The 18,938-nt window shown below is 37.9% G+C and overlaps 1 protein-coding gene across 1 annotated transcript in view; it reads right to left on the minus strand.

Moving 5' to 3' along the window:
• Positions 1–18,938, minus strand: part of RGSL1 (regulator of G protein signaling like 1) — a 71,948-nt gene that overhangs the window by 43,854 nt on the left and 9,156 nt on the right. Inside the window, exons 4-7 of the mRNA XM_081823196.1 lie at positions 14,532–14,586; positions 13,862–13,924; positions 13,223–13,445; positions 10,354–10,461 (exon numbers count right to left, since the gene is read on the minus strand). Coding sequence (XP_081679322.1) covers positions 10,354–10,461; positions 13,223–13,445; positions 13,862–13,924; positions 14,532–14,586 — 449 coding nt within the window. The remainder of the gene's footprint in view (positions 1–10,353; positions 10,462–13,222; positions 13,446–13,861; positions 13,925–14,531; positions 14,587–18,938) is intronic.

The following is an 18,938-nucleotide window of genomic DNA, read 5'->3' on the forward strand; positions in this document are numbered from 1 at the left end:
AGCCTGGTGATGGGTATTAAGGAGGGCACGTACTGCATGGAGCACTGGGTGTTATACGAAAACAATGGATCGTGGATCACCACATCAAAAACTAATGATGTATGGTGACTAACATAACATAATAAATTAAAAAAAATAAAACAAATAAAACAACTATGACTAATATGCTAGGCACTCAATTAGATTAAGTAGGCAACATGCCTGAACAAATGGGCAAAGTTAGCAGAGAGGTGGAAATTCCAAGAAAGAACCAAGAAGAAATGTTAGAGATCAAAACCACTGACAGAAATTAAGAATGCCTATGATGGCCTCATTAATAGATTAGAAATAGCTGAGCAAAGATCTCTGTACTTGAAGATATCGCAATAGAAACCTTTAAAACTTAAAAGCAAAGAACACAAAGAGACTGATAAAAACCAAAACTAAAACCAAACAAAACATCTAAGAATTGTGTAAGAACTACTCAGAAAGTGTAACATATGTATAATGTGGATACTAGAATGAAAAGAGATAAACAGAAGAAATATTTGAAACAACAATGACTGATGATTTCCCCCAACGTACTGTTGAATACACTCAGAGAACACCAAGCAGAAAAAAAATGCCAAAAAACCCCAAAACAAACAAAAAAACCAACCCCATCTATGCAAATCATTTTAAAACCATAAAAAATCAAAGATAACAAAAAAATTCTGAAAGAAGCTGGGTGGGGGGGAAACATCTCACTAGAGAGGAACAGATATAAGAATTACATCTGACTTCTCACAAACTATACAAGCAAGAAGAGAATGGAGCAAAATATTTGGTGTTGACAGAAAAAATCCCTCACCAACCTAGAATTCTCTATCTTGCAAAATTATTCTTTAAAAGTGAAGGAGAAATAAATGCTTTCTGAGACAAAAATAGCGGGGGGGGGGGCGGGGAATGAGGGAATTTCTTGTCAGTAGACCAGCTTTGTAAAAAATGTTAAAAGAAATTTGCTAGAGAGAAGGAAAATAATATAGGTCAGAAGCTTGGACATACATAAAGAAAAGGAGAGCATCAAAAAGGAATGAGTAAGGACAGTTAAAAACTTATTTTTCTTTTTCTTAGTTGATCTAATGGGTAACAGTTTGTTCAAAATAAAAATAGTAACAATGTATTCAAATGATAATAACAATGTATTCAAATGATAGTGACAATGAATTCAATGATATAATGGATGAGAGAAAGGAATTAAATTATTTTGTTATTATAAAGTATGCAAAATACCTGTGAGTGTTATATACTTATTTGAAAGTGTACTTGGATTAGTTGTGAATGTATATTGCAAACTCTAGGGCAACTACTAAAAAAAGTTTAAAAAAAGAAATAACCAATATGCTAAGAAAGAAGAGAAAATGGAATATAAAATGCTCAAATTATAATCATAAAAGGTAGACAGAATGGAAGGCATAAATAAGAACAAAGAACAAGGGCAACAAATAGAAAACAGTAACAAATATGGTACATATTAAACCAACTATATCAATAATCACTTTGAGTGTTAATGGTCTAAATGTATCAAGTAAGAAACAGAATGTCAGAGTGGATCAAAAAACAAGACCCAACTCTATGTTATCTATAAGAAACAGACTTAAAATATAAAAACACATATAGATTGTAAGTAAAAGGATAGAAAAAATATGCCATGCTAATATTAATCAAAAGAAAGTAGTAGAAGCTATATTAATTTCAGACAGAGCAGACTTAAAGAAAAGAATGTTATCAGGGATAAAGAAGGCCATTACATAATGATAAAGGAGTCAATTCTCTAAGAAGACATAACAATCCTTAATGTGTAGGCACCTAACAACAGAGCATCAAACTACATGAGCAAAACTGGTAGAACTGCAAGGAGAAATATATAAATCCACAGTCATATGTAGAGACTTCAACATCCCTCTATCAGAAATAGATCCAGAAGGCAGAAAATCAGTAAGGACATGTTGAACTCAACAACACCATCAATCAACTGGATATAATTAACATCTATAGACCAAATCCAACAGCAGCAGAAAACACATTCTGCTCAAGCTCACATGGAACATTCACCAAAACAGATGATTTTCTGGGCCATAAGACACATCTTAACAAATTTAATAGAAATTATACCATATCTACTTTCAGGCCATAATGCAATTAAACTAGAAACCAGTAACAGAAAGATAATTGGAAAATCTCAAAATACATGGAGATTAACCAATATACTTTTAATAACACATAGGTCAAAGAAAAAATCTCAAGAAAAATTAAGAAGTATTTTAAACTAAATGAAAATAAAAACATAACATCAAAATTTGTGGGAATGCTGGGAAAGCAGTGCTTAGAGGGAAATTTATAGCATTGAATGCATATATTAGAAAAGAAGAAAGATCTAAATCATCTAAGTTTGCAATGTAGGCAACTAGAAAAAGAAGAGCAGATAAAATCCGAAGTCGGTAGAAGAAAAGAAATAATAAGAATCAGAGTAGAAATCAATGAAATTGAAAGCAGGAAATCAATAATCTATGAAATCAAAATCCAACACCCATTCATGATAAAAACTCTCAGTAAACTAAAAATACAGAGACATTTCTTCAGTGTAATATAAATATACAAAAAAACCTTACAGCTAACACCATAATTAATGGTGAGAAACAAAGCTTTTTAACTAACATCATGTACAAGGATGTCTTTTTACCACTCTTCTTCAACATTGTGCTGAAAGTTCTAGCAAATGCAATAAGATAAGAAAAGGAAGTAAAAGTTACACAGAGTGGAAAAGAAGAATTAAAACTTTTCTTGTTTGTATATGTATGACTATCTATGTAGAAAATCCAAAAGAACTGACAAGAAATCTTCTGGAGTTAATAAGCAATTATAGTAAGGTTGCAGAATACAAGGTTAATATGCAAGTGCCAATTACTTTTGTGTATAATAGAAAAGAACAAATGGAATTTGAAATTAAAAACACAATGCCATTTATGTTAGCACAACCACACTGAAATACTTGTTTCATTTAGGCATACATATAACAAAATATGTACAAAACCTATATGAAGAATTACAAACCTCTATTGAACTAATTCGAAGAAGAACAAAATAAATGGGGAGGTTTTCCCTGTTCATGGATAGGAAGACTCAGTATTGTCAAGATGTCAGTTACTCCCAACTTGATTCATGCAGTTACAATCAAAATTCCAGCTCCTTATTTGTGGATACAGGCATACCTTAGAGATATTTTGGATGCAGTTCTAGACTGCCACAATAAAGTGTGTATCACAATAAAGTGAATGACGTGATTTTTTTGGTTTCCTAATGCATATAAGAGTTATGTTTACACTATTTTGTAGTCTGTTTGGTTTATTAAGAAACATTTTATTGCTAAAAAATGCTAACCATCATCAAAGTTTTCAGTGCATTGTAACCCTGGTAGAGGGTCTTGCCTTGATGTTAATGGCTGCTGCCTGATGCAGGTGGTGGTTGCTGAAGGTTAGAGTGATTGTGGAAATTTCTTAAAATAAGACAACAATGAAGTTTGCACATCAATTGACTCTTCCTTTCACAAACAATTTCTCTGTAGCATGCGATGCTGTTCGATAGCATTTTGCCCACAGAACTTCTTTCAAAATTGGAGTCAATCCTCTCAAACCCTGCCACTGCTTTATCAACTAAATTTATGTAATATTCTAAATTCTTTGTTGTCATTTCAACAATCTTCATGGTATCTTTGCCAGAAGTAGTTTCCATCTCAAGAAATACTTTCTTTGCTCATTCATAAGAAGCAGCCGTTCATCCACTCAAGTTTTATCATGAAATTGTAGCAATTCAGTCACATCTTCAGGTGCCCTTTCTAGCTCTAGTTTTCTTGATATTTCTACCACATATGCAGTTATTTCCTCCACTGAAGTCTTGAACACTTCAAAGTCATCTATGGAAATTGGAGCCAACTTCTACTAAACTCTTGTTAATGTTGATATTTGGATCTCTTCCCATGAACCATGAATGTTCTTTTTTTCCTTAAGATTTTTAAAATTTATTCATTTAAGAGAGAGAGAGTGAGTGGGAGAGGCAAAGGAGAGGGAGAAGCAGACTCCCTGCTGAGCAGGGAGCCCAGTTTGGGGCTCCATCCCAGGACCTGGAGATCCTGACCTGAGCCAAAGCCAGACGCTTAACCATCTGAGCCACCCAGGTACCCCAAATCATGAATGTTCTTAATGACATCCAGAATGGTGAATCCTTTCCTGAAGGTTGTCAACTTCTTTTGTCTGAATCTACTAGAGGAATCACTATGTATGGCAGCTGTAGCCTTAAGAAATGTATTTCTTAAATAGTAAGACTATAAAGTCAAAATTACTCCTTGACCCATGGGCTGTAGAATGAATGTTGTATTAGTAGGCATAAAAATAGCATTAATCTTGTACATCTCCATCTGAACAATTGGGTGACCAGGTGCATTGTCAATGAGCAGTAATATTTTGAAAGGAATCTTTTTCTGAGCAGTAGGTCTCAACAGTGGGCTTAAAATATTTGGTAAACCATGTTATAAACAGATGTGCTATCATCCAGGCTTTGTTGTTCCATTTATGGAGCATAGGCAAGTAGACTTAGCATAATTCTTAAGGAACCTACACTTAAAAGTAAGAAAGGTAAATGAGCATTGGCTTCAACTTAAAGTCACCAGCTGCATTATACCCTAACAAGAGAGTTAGCCTGTTTGTTGAAGCTTTGAAGGCAGGCCTTGACTTCTCTCCAACTATGAAAAATTCTAAATGGCATCTTTTTCCAATATAAGACCATTTTGTCTACACTGAAAATCTGTTGTTTAGTGTAGCCACCTTCATGAATTATCTTAGCTACACCTGGATAACTTGCTGAAGTTTCTACATCAGCACTAGCTGCTTCACCTTGAACTTTTATGTTATGGAGATGGCTTCTTTCCTTAAACCTCATGAACCAACCTCTGCTAGTTTCAACCTTTTCTTTGCAGCTTCTTCACCTCTCTCAGCCTTCAAAGAATTGAAGAGACTTAGGACCTTGCTCTGTATTAGGCTTTGGCTTAAGGAAAGGCTATGTCTGGTTTGATCGTCTATCCAGACCATTAAAACTTTCCATATAAGCAATAAAGCTGTTTTACCTTCTTATCATTCATGTATTCACTGGGGTGTCACTTTCAATTTCCGTCAAGAACTTTTCCTTTGCATTCACAACTTGGGTAGCTGGTGCAAGAGGCCTAGCTTTCATCCTATCTCAGTTTTTGACATGTCTTCCTCATTAAGCTTAATCATTTCCAACTTCTGATTTAAAGTGAGAGATGTGTAACACTTCCTTTCAGTCAAACACCTAGAGACCACTGTAGGGTTATTAATGGCCTAATTTCAATATTGTTGGGTCTCAGGAAAGAGGGAGGCCCAAGGAGAGGGAATGGCCAGTCATTGGAGTAGTCAGAATACACACAAATTTCATCAATTAAGTTTGTTATTTTATATGGGTGAGGTTTGTGGCACCCCAAAAACACTTATATTAGTAACATCAAAGATCACTGATTACAGATCACCATAACAAATAAAATAATAAAAATGTTTGAAATATTTTAAGAATTACCAAAATCTGGCACAGATACACAAAGTGAGCAAATGTTAATGGAAAAATGGCACCAATAGTCTTGCTCAACATAGGGTTGCCATAAACTTCCAATATGTAAAAATGCAACATCTGCAAAGCATAATAAAATGGAGTGCAATAAAATGAGTTACACCTGTGTGTAACTCTAAAGTTTCTGTGGGTAGGCAAAAGACCCAGAATCACCAACACAATATTGAAGGAAAGCAGTTAGAAGACTAACACTGACTTCAGGACTTACTATAAAAAAACAAAAAACAACTTACTGTAAAGCAACAATAATCAAGACAATGTGGTATTGGTGAAAGAAAAGACAAATAGAACAATGGAACAGAATAGAGAGCCCAGAAATAGGCCCACATGAATACAGACAGCCGATATATGACAAAAGAGCAAAGGCAATAGAATGCAGCAAAGATAGTCTTTTCTTTTCTTTTTCTTTTTCTTTATTTATTTGAGAGAGAGAGCACAGAGGGAGAGGGAGAAGAAGACTCCCCACTGAACAGAGAGCCTGACATGGGGCTGGATCCCAGGACCCTGGGATCATGATGTGAGCTGAAGGCAGATGCATAACTGACTGAGTCACGAGTGTCCCAAAGATAGTCTCTTCAACAAATGGTGCAGAAACTACTTGACAGCCACATGCCAAAAAAAAAAAAAAATCAATGTGGACAGAGACCTTATACCCTTCACAAAAAATTACTCAAAATGGATCATAGACCCAAAAGTAAAATGCAAAACAATTAGACTCCTAGAAGATAACACAGGAAAAATTTAGATAATTTTGGATTTGGCCAGACTTTTTAGATACAATAGCAAAGGCACAATCCATGAAAAAAAAGGATTGATAAGTTGTACTTCATTCAAAATAAATACTCTACTCTGTGAAAGACAATTAGAAGACTAGAAGAAGGAAGAAAATAGTTGCAAAAGATATCTGATAAAGAACTGTTTTCCCCAAAATATACAAAGAACTCTTAAGGCTCAACAATAAGAAAACAAATAAGCTGACTAAAAAGTCAAAACCTTAACAGATACTTCAACAAAGGAGTATACAGATAGAAAATAGCATTTTTAAGAATACTTATTTATTTGAAAGAGAGAAAGTGCACAAGTGGAAGGGGCAATGGGAGAGAGAATCTGAAGCACACTCTGCACTGAGCACAGAGCCCAACCTAGGGTTTGACCCCATGAGCCAGAGATCACAACCTGAGTCGAAACCAAGAGTTGGATGTCTAACCAACGGCACCATGCAGGTGCCCCGAAAATAGCTTTTAAAAAGAACCTTCACATTGTATATCATCAGGAAAAAGCAAATAAAACAACAATGAGATACTACTACACACCTATTAGAATGGCTCAAATCTGCAAAATTGGCAACACCAAATGATGTGGATGTAAAGCAACAGAAATTCTCTTTCATTACTGGTGGGAAAACAAAATTGTACAACCACTTTGGAAGACAATTTGGCACTTTCTTATAAAACTGAACATGCTATTGTCGTGAGATCCAGCAATTGTGTTTCTTGGTATTTACCCAAAGGAGTTAAAAACTTATGACTACACAGAAACCTGCACATGGGGACACCTGGGTGGCTCAGTCGGTTAAGCCTCTGCCTTCGGCTCAGGTCATGATCCCAGGGTCCTGGGATCGAGTCCCACATCGGGCTCCTTGCTCAGCAAGGAGCCTGCTTCTCCCTCTGCCTGCCTCTGTCTCGCTCTCTCTCTGATAAATAAATAAAATCTTAAAAAAAAAAAAGAAACCTGCACATGATTGTTTATAGCAGCTTTATTCATAATTGTCCAAACTTGGAAGCAATCAAAATGTCCTTCAGTAGGTGAATGGATAAACAAACTCTGGTACATTAAACCAATGAAATACTATTTAGTGCTAAAAAGAAATAAGCTATCAAGACAAAATTTGACATGGGGAAGCTTAAATGTCTATTACAAAGTATAGGAAGACAATCTGGAGAGTTTATATATTATATGATTTCAACTTATATGATATTCTGGAAAAGGCAAAACTATGGAGATAGTGAAAAGATCAGTGGTTGCCAGGGGCTGGCAGTATGTGGAGGGATAAATAGGTGGAGCTTATTAGGACTTTTAGGGCACAGAGGATTTTTAGGGCCATGAAAATACTTTGTGTGATATGATAATGATGGATACATGTCATTTGTCTGAACTCATAGAAAGTACAATACCAGGAGTAAACCCTAAGGTAAACTATGAATTAGGGTGATTATAATGTGTTAATATAGGTTCATCAGTTGTAACAAATGTAGCACTCTGATGGGGGATGTTGGTGATGGGGGAGGTTGTGCAAGTGTTGGAGCAAGGGCTATCTAGGAAATCTCTGTACCTTCCTCTTAATAATTTTGTGAACCTAAAACTACTCTAAACAAAGTCTTTTTAAAAAAAGAATATTGGGAGTAAGGAAGACACATGTGGATGAATCTTTGAGAGTAAGCATGAAGAACAAAAATGTTTGTATTGTATCTTAAAGCTCACTAATAAACAACCACTGTGAAAGAATCACTAAAGAACCAAGTAGACAAAATGACTTGGATGGTTGATGTCAGCAAATCTGTGTCATAATCCACCTCAGTGCTGGCATGATGAACTCATGAACAGAGTAGCTAGATGGCAGGGATGGAAATTGTATATGCACCCAATGGCATGGGCCCCATACTCACCAAGGCTGATTTAGTTACCACTGCTGCCAAATGTTCAACTTGTCAGTGACAGGGACAAATGCCGAGGCCACATATTTCAATAACTCTCATAGAAAACCAATCACCCACTTGGTAACAAATTGATGACACTGGATCACTTCTACTCTGGAAAGAGCATCAATTCATCTTGCCTGTAACTGACAAGGATTCCTGCCTGCAAGGCATCAGTGAGCATTGCTATCAGGGGGCTTACAAGATCCCTGAATGAGATTCCATGTAAGGTTTCCCCTGACCAAGGGATACACTTACAGCCCAGGAGGTTGACAATGGACATATGATGATGGGATCCACTAGTTCTATCAACAATGAGGGCTGCTGGTCTGGTAGAACAATGGAGCCATTTCTTGAAGGTGCAACTGTGAAACCAGCTTGATTATGATCTTGGGAAATGGGACATCATCCTCCAGGATAAACTGAAGACCATTATAAGGTACTGTGTCCCCAATAAGTAGAATACAAGGGGCATGGGGACAAGGGATAAAAGTAGGAGTGATCCATTTAACATCAGTATCAATGATTTACTTAGGGAAATTTCTAATCCTTACAACATTAGGTTCCGTGGGTCTAGACCAGTGCTGTCCAATAGAAATATAACATGAATCACATATATAATTTTAAATTTTCTAGTAGTCACATTAAAAAAGATAAAACAAAAAGGATGAAGTTAATTTTAATAATATGTATTTTGTGTAACCTCTTTGTATCAGATACATTTTAAGTGCTTGATGGCCACATGATACTAGTGCTCCTGTACCGGACAGTGCTGGTCTGGAGATCCTGGTTCCCAGAGGGGGAATGCTTCCACTCGGGACAGAGTAGGCACTCAGTCGCTTTAAGCTCCTTAGGTTAAGAGGCTAGCAGGCAAGAAAAGGAGTTACTGTATTGAGAGGGTAATTGACTCTTAGCATCAGGGTCACCAGTAACACAGCAGGGGCAGTGGAAAATTCATTTGGCACTCTTGGTATTCTGCTGCCCAATTTTGATGATAAATTGTCAAGCATAGTAACTATAGTCTGAGAAATCATGATGACCAGGGAGCTCAGGCCTCTTAGGGATGACAGTCTACGTCATCCTCCCAGGTAAGTCCCCCAAGACCAGCAGAGACACTAGCTGGAAATAAAGGGACGCTAGGATGGGTAGCAAAGGAGGGTGAAGAGGAGTATTCGTTGTGGTCTCCAGATAAGCTATAGGAGTGTGAGTCAGCCCTTCTAGTCTAAGTTCCCTAGGAAAAGGAACAAACCAGAATCCTGGGGTAGCTATTCCAAGATGGAGTGAAATTTCCATACAAAGAAAGTCAACAGGGTGCTGTGGTGCACAGCTTAAATCCTCCTTTTAGGACCAAAGCATTCATTCCCAGCTGCCTGGGGTGTTGGCTACAGACAGCTCATAGTTGAGGTCCCCTCTGGGCATTGCCTCAGCCAAAGGGTGCTGCCTGACCCTAGGTTATATCCTCCCCCCAGGCAGCAAATCCCTTATGAGTCAATGTGAATGTAAAAAAAAAAAAAAAAAAAAATCCTTTGTCTCAGTGAGGGACAACTCTGAAAGGCCATCCTAGTTTTAGAGCTTCTTCTGTGGATCTGCTGAGGTCTATTGTAACTGCCTTGCAGTTCAGCATCTACCTTTCCAATTCTGCTTTCCTTATTTCTTTAAAGGGGTTATTACTAAGAACACACGCCAACGAACCTCCTTCCACACATCTCCAACTCTAAGAAACTTGGTAGAAGACAAATCTGCATTATAAAACCCCAGGATGATAACTAGGTGAGAAGTAGGAATTAACAATTTTCATCACCACCCTCATTCATTTATAATTGCCTGTCAGTTTCATGATGCACTTCTGTGGCTGTGTAGGAGAAAAAAAGACGTGGCAATTCTCCCCTGACCATCCCTCATTTCAAAAGAAGCATGGTTCCTCTCTTGGCTTATGCCTCTTGCGGTTGGAGACTCTCTTACCGGATTGTCTCAACTCTCTCTCTGAGTTGTCAACACTTACCTATTTTAGGTGCTTTTTCACAATATATTTTGTAGTCATCACTGATCTTCTGTATGGCCACCTTTGGAAACTTATAGCAGAGTTCCTCAAAGGACATTTTCTCTATGTCTATCAAGTAGGGGAAAAAAGGGATAGAGCCTGGTTGTCAACTCTGGTTCAAAGATTCATACACTTTTATTGAAGATATTACCTTTAAAATGTTATTTAAGTAAGATAATAATGTTTTAATAAAACATTTACACAAGGAATATAAGCTCCTCAGGTCAAATTAGAAGCAAGGAAATAAAGCCTTCCCTCCTCTCCAGAATGGGGGGATTCTGCCCTTCTTGGGGACACCTGACCCATGGAGATTTTCTGCCTGAGGGAGACTAGGGTAACATATGATTTTGAAAGAGGTACTAATTGTTAACACATATACAAGAAGTAATTTATCCAAATGAATACTAACCCCTTCAAAGTAGCCATCTGTTGTGGGAAAGAATTGCAAATGTATTTCAAACATTCTGCTATTGCTTCAAAGAATCTGATACACTTAGGGATAATATATGGGAAATAACATGCTAGGAACTTTCTCTCTTGCTTCTCTGTCTTTGGGAATTACTTTCACAATTGACAGCTCATATATGTGAATATCATTAATAGTTGCAAATCATTGTCCTTCCAGAGGAAATTATTTTTTCTAGAAATAGCATACATTATTTATAGCTATACATAGTTAATTGAGAGGGAATGCCTTTTTGCATCCAAAATAAGATGAGGCAGGAAGGCTGAGACACCAAGGGAAGTTTTAGTCATGTACTGGACAATAGATGCAGATTAGCAGCACCTTGCCTACCAAGGTGAAAACACTCAATCATGTTGTGAGTTCTGGGGTTTAAAGTAAGTCTAATTGCACACAGTTCTTCAGAAACTCTCCCAAGGCAGTCCAGTACTTTCTGAAGATTATACTGGTGGGAGTCTAGAAGGAATGCTGGGGTATGGACCCACAAATGTTAGTCGTCCTTATGTCGGCATTGTCACTGTTATCATTATCATCTCTCAACCAGGGGAATCTGGCTGTAAGTTGTGCAGTAGATCATTCCTACAATAGATCCAGGTTTCTAGTCCTGGACCAATCCCTCCCTTGCTAAGCAAACTTGGCCAAGTCTTTCCACTTCTCAGAGACTCATTTTCTCCATATAAAAGCTGAGAGTATTCTAGCTCTGATGCACTGTGAGTTTATGGTGTACCCTGAGTGGAGGCATCAGCCCACCTGGGAGTCAGGGCCCTGGGTTAGGCAAATATACAGGAGGACCTTTATCGGGCCAGACTTGCATTTCAAAAAAAGCAGTGGTGGAGGAAATAATGATGTGTGCTGGGGGAGGGAAGAAGCATCTTTATGGAGAGTGGTTCTCACTCTTCCTGGCCATCCCTGACACTCCAAGGCCACCAAAGCAATGCCTATTGCCAAGTATGTGTGCGTAAATGAAATTTACCAGCCATCCTTTCTTCCACTTTTCTCTTGATTTCTGGGACAGGTTCTGGCATGTTCAGGATTTAGAGAGAAGGTGAAACTCTGATATGAAATAGAGGGTTTGTTCATGCTAGATTTAATAACTCATGCCCAAGCATGGCTCTGAGAGGCAAGCATTCAAGGCATCTTGTTTTGTATATGGAGTGCACATCAAAGTTTTTAAAAAGTTGATTTTTTTTTAGTATAATCTAACAAGTACTTATTGAGCACCTGTTTCCTGTGTAAATGCATTGCCTCCAATCCCCTCAACAATCCTACCAAGTAGGGGCCATTATCCCCACTCTATAGTTGAGAAAATGAGGCTCAAAGAGATGAAGTAACTCGCCCAGGCTCACTGAGCAAGGAAGCAGTGGAATTGAATTTTCAAAGCTTTGGCTTATTCCTCTTCTGTGTTTTCAAAAGTGCAGGTCATGACTCAATAATATGTCAAAAAATTGTCATTGCCAGCTTTTACAAAATGAAATAGAATAAAACAGAATAGAGAATATTGGAGGAAATCATCTTATATAATAAGGGTAAGTATTGCTTTGTGAAAATGTTTTCCACATATATGCACACACATATATACAAGTTCATGTTCCCTGACGTCAAATGTGTTTATTGTGGATTGAAGTTTGAGAAATACTGTAGTACTCTGACTGCCTCAGCATAGATAATTAAAGCACTTTGTTCAATTTGGATATTAATGGCTGACATTATTGGACTTTTAACTATTGCCAAGCATTGTGGTAATAGCTTTCATAGGTGACCTTGGAGCTTCTTCACAACAAACAGCAAACTTACTATGATTAGCCCCATTTTAAAGATGAGAAAACTGGGGCTTACAAAGAGGTTAAATACATTGCCCAAGTTTACAGTCACTAGCAGACCTAGGATATAACCCAGTCCTCTGGGACAGCAGAGCCTTGTGTTCCTACCCACTCCTCTCTACTGCCTGAGTGAGCTGCTTTTGTTATGTTGGGAGAGAGGAGTAGCTATTAAAAATATATTCACAGAAATGCTTTGGATCTTACTCTGGAGGAGGTGTGGTAAGGTGGAATATGCTTATCAGATGTACAAAAATGAATTATTCTGTAGCTAAGGTGATGCTTTGATGAGCATGAGTCTGGCCAAACTTAAGTGGCCAGTCAGTGAGATCCTGGCTCTGCCACTTACTGTGTGACCTTGGGAAGGTCACTTAACCTCTCTGTGCCGCTGTTACTCAGTACTTACCTCATAGGTTATTTTGAAGATCAAATGAGGCAATCTTTGCATTGCACAGTGCTGATGTGCAGTAAATAATCACTAAATGTTAAATATTAATATTTCCCAGTTGCCTATATGTTAGGGTCAAAAAATTATGGTGACTGCCTTTACCTGCTTGGAACACTGGAGACTTTAGTTCTACCTGGAGAGACCCGCCTTGTCTCAGGTCCTCAGTAGCTATCTTTTGCCACTGCATAGAATCCATTTCCTCCATGTTAGCCAAACCCTGGCTTAGCTCCAGGGATTCCTCACACCTCTTGTAAAGAAGAATGTTCTCTTCTTTACTTATAGATCCTTTTTTATGCCATTTGCTGCTGATGAACTTGGCCTGAGTCTAAGAGAAAGGGATGGGGGCAAAGAGCATTTGCTATAGGAACTACACCAGCAGCAAGATTTTTGTAACAGCCCAGTCCTCCTGTGCCTCCTTGTCACATGAACTTATGCTGATTGCTTTCATTTTGTTAAGAACCTTTGCTCCTTTACATACCAACCCCCACCCTCTTCTAATCAAACCCATTTCTATAAGGGAGAAATTCTATATGAATGTGACTTCTTCACAATCAGCTATTGCACTTGAGTCTTTTTCCTTGAGGTTTATGTTTAGAATATCGGGGACCATGTCAATGCCCAGTGGCCTCTAGGAAAAATAAAGATTTCATTTACTTTGACAAATAAGGCTTCTAAGAGAGCAGTTACTCTTTTTTCTTCCCACAACCTCATGATTCTTCCCCAACTCAAAGTCCCTCCTACTGTAAAAATGAGAAACCAGTAGTCCTCTTCATCCAGAAATTCATCATACCAGGAGCTGAGCATCTGAAATCCAAACAGGACATAAGCGTTATGAGGTGATGCTCAGTTCGCTGCATCTCTTGTGCTAGTGATCACGTGGGAGAAGAGCAGGCTGCAGATTCTGGATTCTCTAATTTGGAGATATAGTGGAACAGCAAACATTAGCCATGATCAACCAGGAGGCAACCTATGTCTCCCCGAATATGGCAGCTTGTGCAGTCTCTCTCTGAATCTCAGAGAATTGTAATTGATATTTGCCTAAGAAAAGAATAACAAATTACTGAAAGACAATTACTTGGTATCTTCATACTTCCTTGTTCTTTTCTAAATAAAGTACCATCTCATTTGATTCTCAAAATGGTCCTGAAAACCAAAGATCTTTTTTGAAGTGTCTTCTCTTAATATCTCCCACTTGAAGACCTTACCCACTTGTGAAGAATATTTCATTACATTAAACAAACAAACAACAACAACAACAACAAAAACACCTAAGAGCTAGTGCTCAGCTAGGTTTATTTGTCTGTACTCTCACCTTTATTCATTCATCTATTTGAAAATAGTTTCTGAGGGCCTCCTTTCTGCCAGGCACTATGCAAATGGCTGGGAATATACAGATCAATATGCTACAAACCTTGTTCTCAAGGAGCTCACCTTCTAGCATGATGAACAGCTCAGGATAGCACATGCTACAGTATAAGGGTGAACAAAGTTCTCCGGGAGCAGAGTCCAGGAAAGCCAGAAAGAATTAATAAAGGCAAGGAAATTTTAAACAGAATTTGCATATTGCAGGATAAGTAGGAGCTCACCATATGGAAGTTGAGTAAAGGGCATTCCAGGCAGTAGGAAGCACTTAAGCAAAGGCACAGAGATGGGAAAGGACATGTTTGAGAAGGATGAGTACTCACTCCAGAATAGGCGAGCTATAGCATCCTGCAAAGAGCACAGGGGTGGCATAGTGGCAAGGAATGAGGCAGTGAAGTTTCATTGGGACTATCCAGAAGGGACTCGAATACCTTGCTAAGTAGTCTAGGCATTATTTTGCAGGGAATGAGTCAACAACAGTAATTTTAAAGAAATATAAGATTGTTTCCACAAACCACCCCAGTCATGCTGCCAAAAGATGAGTCGAAGAGTATGAGTTATATTAACTTCATCAGATCTCCTGGGCTCCTGGGGAACTGGAGTGAAATATATTCCTGAGAAAATTCAGCTTAGTGATTTAATATCAGCAATATATAATGTAATATGATGTGACTGACCAGTGGATAATCTCTAAATATATATATTAAATATGAATAATAAATAAACATGTGTGAAATGAGTACCCTGTTAATGTTCCTTCTAGCTTAAAAGATTTATGACTCTAATAACTAGTGAATAAGTGATCTAATTGGTATCTTAACAAACAGTGCTTAATAAGCATTTTCCATTAGAAGAAATAGATTTGCAGCAAAATAATAGTAATAAATAATAGATATAATAAAACAATATCTAAACCTATAATTACTTTTTAAAATTTGACCTATGAAAAATGTCAACAGTATTTTGATAGGGATTTCATTGAATGTGTAGATTGCTCTGGGTAGAATAGATATTTTAACAATACTTATTCTTCCAATCCATGAGCATGGAATGTTCTTCCATTTCTTTGTGTCTTCCTCAATTTCTTTCATAAGTGTTCTGTAGTTTTTAAAGTATAGATCCTTTACCTCTTTGGTTGGGTTTATTCCTAGGTATCTTATGGTTTTTGGTGCAATTGCTAATGGGATCGATTCCTTAATTTTTCTTCTGTCTCATCATTAGTGTATAGAAATGCAACTGAGCTGGAACAAATAATCCTAAAATTTGTATGGAACCAGAAAAGACCCCAAATAGCCAGAGGAATGTTGAAAAAGAAAACCAAAGCTTGTGGCATCACAATGCTGGACTTCAAGCTATATTACAAAGCTGTAATAATCAAGACAGTATGGTACTGGCACAAAAACAGACATACAGATCAATTGGAACAGAATAGAGAATCCAGAAATGGACACTCAACTCTATGGTTAACTAATCTTCGACAAAGCAGGAGAAAATATCCAATGGAGAAAGTACAGTCTCTTCAATAAATGGTGCTGGGAAAGTTGGACAGCTACCTGTGGAAGAATGAAACTAGACCATTTTCTTACACCATACACAAAGATAAACTCAAAATGGATGAAAGATCCAAATGTGAGATAGGAATCCATCAAAATCATACAAGAGAACACAGGCAGCAACCTCTTCGACCTTGGCTGGAACAACTTCTTGCTAGACACATCTCCAAAGGCAAGGGAAAGAAAAGCAAAAATGAACTATTGGGACTTCATCAAGATAAAAAGCTTTTGCACAGCAAAGGAAACAGTCAACAAAACTAAAAGGAAACAGTCAACAAAACTAAAAGGGGAGAAGATATTTGCAAATGACATATCAGATAAAGGGCTAGTATCCAAGATCTATAAAGAACTTATCAAACTCAACACCCAAAAAACAAATAATCCAATCAAGAAATGGGCAGAAGACATGAACAGACATTTCTCCAAAGAAGACATATAAATGGCCAACAGACATATGAAAAAAATGCTCCACACCACTTGGCATCACGGAAATACAAATCAAAACCACAATGAGATACCACCTCACACCAGTCAGAATGGCTAAAATTAATGACAGGAAACAACAAATATTGGAGAGGATGCAGAGAAAGGGGAACCTTCTTACACTCTTGGTGGGAATGCAAGCTGGGAGAGCCACTCTGGAAAACAGTATGGAGGTTCTTCGAGAAATTAAAAATAGAGGTGTTATTTGCAACTAATGAATCATTGAACACTACATCAAAAACTAATGATGTACTATATGTTGGCTAATTGAACATAATAATAATAAAAAAAAATCTTAAAAAAAAAGCTTAAAAAAAATAGAGCTACCCTATGACCCAGCAATTGCGCTACTAGGTATTTACCCAAAGGATACAAATGTAGTGATCCGAAGGGACACCTGCACCGCAATGTTTATAGCAGCAATGTCTACAATAGCCAAACTGTGGAAAGAGCTGAGATGTCCATCAACAGATGAATGGTTAAAGATGTGGTGTATATATACAATGGAATATTACTCAGCTGTCAGAAAGGATGAATACTTAACATTTACATTGACATGGATGGGACTAGAGGGTATTGGGTTAAGCAAAATAAGTCAATCAGAGAAAGACAATTATATGATTTCACTCATATGTTGAATATAAGAAACAGTGCAGAGGATCATAGGGGAAGGGAGAGAAAACTGAATAGGAAGTCATTAGAGAGGGATACAAACCATGAGAGACTCTTAACTATAGGAAACAAACTAAGGGTTGCTGGAGGGGAAGAGGGGGGGATGGGGTAATTGGGTGATGGGCATTAAGGAGGGCACATGATGTGATGAGTACTGGGTGTTATATGCAACTGATGAATTATTGAACACTACATCTGAAACTAATGATGTACTATACGTTGGCTAACTGAATCCAAGTAAAAAATAAATAAAATTTGACCTACTATTTTTTTAAAGATTTTATTTATTTGACAGAGAGAGGCACAGCCAGAGAGGGAACACAAGTGAGGGAGAGGGAGAAGCAGGCTTCCCGCTGAGCAGGGAGGCCAATGTAGGGCTTGATCCCAGGACCTTGGGATCATGACCTGAGCCAAAGGCAGATGCTTAATGACTGAGCCCCCCAGGCACCCCTGACCTACTATTTTTAATATATATGTATTTTTTCTATAATTGTTTTTTATTATGTTATGTTAGTCACCATACAGTACATCATTAGTTTTTGATGTAGTGTTCCATGATTCATTATTTGCGTATAACACCCAGCGCTCATTACAACACATGCCCTCCTTAATACCCATCACTGGGCTACCACATCCCCCCACCCCCCTCCCATCTGAAACCCTCAGATTGTTTCCTGGAGTCCATAGTCTCTCATGGTTCGTCTCCCTGTCTGATTTCCCCCACTTCAGTTTTCCCTTCCTTCCCCCAATGTCCTCCGTGCTATTCTTTATGTTGAGAAAGGGGAACCCTGCTGGTGGGAATGCAAGTTGGTATAGCCACTTTGGAAAACAGTATGGGGGTTCATCAAAAAGTTAAAAATAGAGTTACCCTATGACCCAGCAATTGCTCTACTGGGTATTTACCCCAAAGATACAGGAGTAGTGAAAAGAAGGGGCACATGAACCCCAGTGTTCATAGCAGCAATGTCCACAATAGCCAAACTGTGGAAGGAGCCAAGATGCCCTTCAACAGATGAATGGATGAAGAAGATGTGGTCCATATATACAATGGAATATTACTCAGCCATTAGAAAGGATGAATACCCACCATTTGCATCGACATGGAACTGGAGGTAATTATGCTAAGTGAAATAAGTAAAGCAAAGAAAGACAACTATCATATGGTTTCACTCTATAATTGTTTTCCATTAAAATGTATTAGGGTTTCCTTCAGAATTCAGTTTGTCTATCACTTGGTAAACTCTCCTGTCCCATCCTGAGAGCAGTGCATAAAAGGCCAGATAGTAAATAGTTTCCAGCGTCTGTGGAACTCCTTACTCCTGCCATCTTCAGTACCTTCTCTCAATCCTCCTCTCTTTGGTTAGAACCCAAGGCAATTTTTGAGCTGATGCTCTGTCTTCCAGGTTCACACCTACTTCTCTCTACCCATTTCCTTTTACAGTACAGTATTCTCAGTGTATCCATAAACTTATTAAATCCACAAATACAATGACAAAATATGATTTTTTCCCAATTCTCATTTTATATATGAGGCAAAGAGACCTAGGGAAGGGGGGCGGAGCAAGATGGCGGAGGAGTAGGAGACCTGGATTTCGTCTCCTCTCAGGAATTCAGCTGGATAGGGATCAAACCATTCTGAACACCTACAAACTCAACAGGAGATTGAAGAAAAGAAGAGCAACAACTCTCTCATCAGAAAAGCGACCACTTTCTGGAAGGTAGGACGTGCGGAGAAGTGAATCCGAGGC

Source organism: Leptonychotes weddellii, chromosome 6 (genome assembly GCF_054177405.1).
Source record: "Leptonychotes weddellii isolate Sample4059 chromosome 6, ASM5417740v2, whole genome shotgun sequence".
Classification (NCBI taxonomy): Eukaryota; Metazoa; Chordata; class Mammalia; order Carnivora; family Phocidae; genus Leptonychotes; species Leptonychotes weddellii.